At 60.1% G+C, this 3140-nt stretch overlaps 1 protein-coding gene across 1 annotated transcript; it reads right to left on the bottom strand.

Moving 5' to 3' along the window:
• Window positions 1-254: 254 nt before the first annotated feature.
• On the bottom strand, window positions 255-2291 carry SCN4B (sodium voltage-gated channel beta subunit 4). Its single transcript, XM_019470792.1, has 5 exons — window positions 2219-2291; window positions 1856-2148; window positions 892-1117; window positions 481-610; window positions 255-348 (listed from the first exon to the last, which is right to left on the bottom strand). The coding sequence occupies exons 1-5, from the start codon at window positions 2289-2291 to the stop codon at window positions 255-257; spliced, it is 816 nt and encodes a 271-aa protein (XP_019326337.1).
• Window positions 2292-3140: the final 849 nt, after the last annotated feature.

Genomic DNA, 3140 nt, shown 5'->3' with positions numbered 1-3140 from the left:
CCCGGCACCCTCTTGCCTTCACTCAGAGCGGAGCAGGCGGCTCCCTCTGTCCCAGCAGCATCCCAGTCCGAGTCCGCAAGAGCTCCCAGTCCCCACGGCAGCCGAAGTCTTTTCCGAGAAGCAGTGCAGGTTGCAGGCACGTGTGTAATAGAAACATGTCTCAAGCGTTTGGAAAGAAAACAAAAGGGAAAGGCTTGTCCCCCTGCCCACCCTCCCACGCTGCCGGGCGGGCTGGGGCTCGGGGCGCCGTTGCTTCATGCCTTTGGTGGTGCTTTTTGTTCCGCCTTGGAGCCGGCCAGGCCATTCTCGGTGTTGTCGTTCCCTGACGAGCTCACAAGACACTCCTTCCTGGAGGAGAGCACATGGCCAGCTGACAGCCCCCAGCACCCCCCAGCCCCTCTTGCCACGACCCCGGCCCCATGCAGCCCTGCCCCACGGCAGCACCCACCCAAGGGTGCCGGGACCGGCACCCGCACTCACTTCCCATCTTGAGTCTTCTTGATGATGAACAGGACAACCCTCTTGATGAGCATGAAGAGGATGAGGAGGCCGATGAGCCCCCCCACAACGCCCACGATGATGAGCGTCACAGTGTTGTCTGCCTCCACCACTGCAGGAGAGAAGGTGCTGAGGGGCCTCGGGAGGGGAGCAGGGAGCTCCCAGCTGCATGGCCCCCCCAAGAAAAGCAGCAAAACCCTCCACCAGTCACCGGCCCACAGCACGGAGGGGCACGAGGCCACGCCTTGCCCTTCAGGGATGCCAACTCTCTCCAGGAAGCCAGGAGACCCCGTGCACTGCCACAACCGTGAGCCAAGGTGGGGTCAGCCTGGCTTTGCATCCCCACCGCCCCAGTGCCGCTTGTGGGGCACGGGACCCCCGGCTGGCACTTACTCTGCTGGACCACCGTGAGGAAGATGGTGGCGTTGTGCTGCGCGTTCTTCTCCTTGGGGTTCCTGACGTGGCAGGTGTATTTCCCAGCATCGCTGAACTCCACATTCTTCAGGACGATGGAGATGTTGTTGTCCTTCCCGGTCGTCGAGCCGACGAACTCGACCCGTGGGTTGCGTCCCACAAGGAAGGGTTCCGAGGCTTTGCTCTTTATCTTGCCGTGGTAAATCTGCAGAGGCAGGGATGCAGGATGCGGGGTCAGCTGGGCTCCCGACAACCCCAGGTGACAGAAAGGCTCAAGTTCTCCCTCCGGTGCCCTGCCCCACCTCTGCATGCACAGATACGCACGGCCAAGCGTCCCGGCACACCCCATTAAAGCAGGAATGGCCGTGGAGGGGGACCCGATGCACAGCCCGCTGGGAAGCAACAGATCAATCTCACTTGCCCTGCAGCAACGTTACAGACCGCTCAAAAGATGGGAGAACCCCAGGGCAAAGACAATCTCTTTGCTCTAGGGTCATCCAGGGCTGGCCAGCCTGCGAGGACAGACCTGCTCTAAACCAGCCCTCCTGCTACGGAGTTGAAGAGCAGAATATTCCTAGCAGGAAGCAAATCTATACCTTTAGTATTTCAGAGCAAGCGCAGGAGGAGAAAATTAACCATATTCTGCCCGAAGTGCAACCTTGCACCTGAACAGCCAATTTATGACCAATTTATGAAAAGAAATGAGCCTGTGGAGAGCAGAAATTCCAGAACAGCTCTGTGCCAAAAGGACAGATGTGCCAGGGTATTTGAGTCACCCTGTTTGCACAGCCCCGTCCCCCCAGAGCTGGAGAGACACTCAGAGGGACGGGCATCCTGCAAGAGGGGAAAGGGAACTCCTTGAGAACTGCATTGCTGGTCTGCACTGTGAAAGTACAAAAGGACCTGCCAGGAAAACAGAGGCAAAGCCCAGAGAGGCACCCACCATCTCTGTCGAGTTGAAATACCATGTGAAGACCAGGTCCTGAAAGCCTATGCAGGTGGTGAAGGTGCAGGGCAGCAGGACATTGGAGTTATTCAGAGCCATCACAGTGTTGGTCTTCCCCACCGACACCTCCAAGGCGAAGGCGATGGCGAAGACATGCAAACCTGGCGGGGAGAGGGGAAGAGAGAGTGAGGACACAGCGCTGGTACGCAGCCCAGCCTGGTGCAGCCCAGTCCTTCCCAGGGCTGTGATGCAGCCCAGCCTGCTGCAGGGCTCTGCTGCAGACGTGCACCCTCGGGGCAGATGGAGCAGGGAGAAGAAAGGTGCGTCGGAGGGACCACTTCTCCCCCCCTACAGCCCGACCTCTGGCTGGAGCATCAGCCGCAGTGGGGATCCCCTCCCAGGGAGCATGTGGAAGGCAGCGGGACTCAGCCATCGCTCCCGCTAGGTCCCGCTCCCAGCTCTGCCAGGGGCCCACGGCATCCTCCTCCTCCCCGCAGCCTCAGCACAGGGGGCACGAGCCCCGCTCTCCTCCCCTCCCAGAGCCCAGGGATGGGTTTGTTACCCCTTGTCCCCTTTGGCACGGCAGGCTGCCATGGCAGGAGCAAACATGCCTGTCCCTGGCCTCAGGACAGTTCGGCAGAGATAGGAGACCTGCTCCTGGAGGAAGGGCAAGGGCTGGCTGGCACCCCCAGAGACAGCGTGGATTCAAAGGGAACCATAATATTACCACGAATAAAGTATGCAAATAAAAGCCCTGATTTGCATGTTATCCACAAGGCCTTTAGCTAAACATTAAAGGGGGGAAAAAAAGCCCAAAGCGAAGCAGAGCTCTCTGTTCTTCAAGCAGCGAGTTTGAGCACTAATTAGCATTGCTGCTCTGGACGCCTGCCACTCCGCCCGTCCCCCACCCCAGCCACGGGCTCTCTCTCGGCGAGCCAGCACAGCAGGCTCCTTCCAGCGCCCGTGCAGACCTCCGGAGCGGCACCCCCTCACGCCTGCCTTGCAGAGAGCTTCACCTCCCACTGTAGCTGGCAGATGACCTTCAAATTGCAGAACGTAGCTCTCCCGCTCCTCTCCTCCCCGTTAGCAGGTAGAAATGCATCGAGGAGCAGGTATGAGCCCAGCTGCAAGAGCTGAGGGCATGCCTGAAAGCTCCCAGGGTCCCACGCAGGGGACTGACATTGCACCCCTGTGCACCAGGCTGGGCCAGCAGCGTCCACACGAACCCTCTCCCGGGGGCACAGGGATGCTTTGCTTCAGGCCAGGGGAGCGGCCCCGCTCC

The sequence above is a fragment of the Aptenodytes forsteri genome, unplaced genomic scaffold (genome assembly GCF_000699145.1).
Source record: "Aptenodytes forsteri isolate BGI_AS27 unplaced genomic scaffold, ASM69914v1 Scaffold752, whole genome shotgun sequence".
Taxonomy (NCBI): domain Eukaryota; kingdom Metazoa; phylum Chordata; class Aves; order Sphenisciformes; family Spheniscidae; genus Aptenodytes; species Aptenodytes forsteri.
Note: the sequence above shows the minus strand (reverse complement) of the source record. Positions and strands in the feature narration are given on the sequence as shown.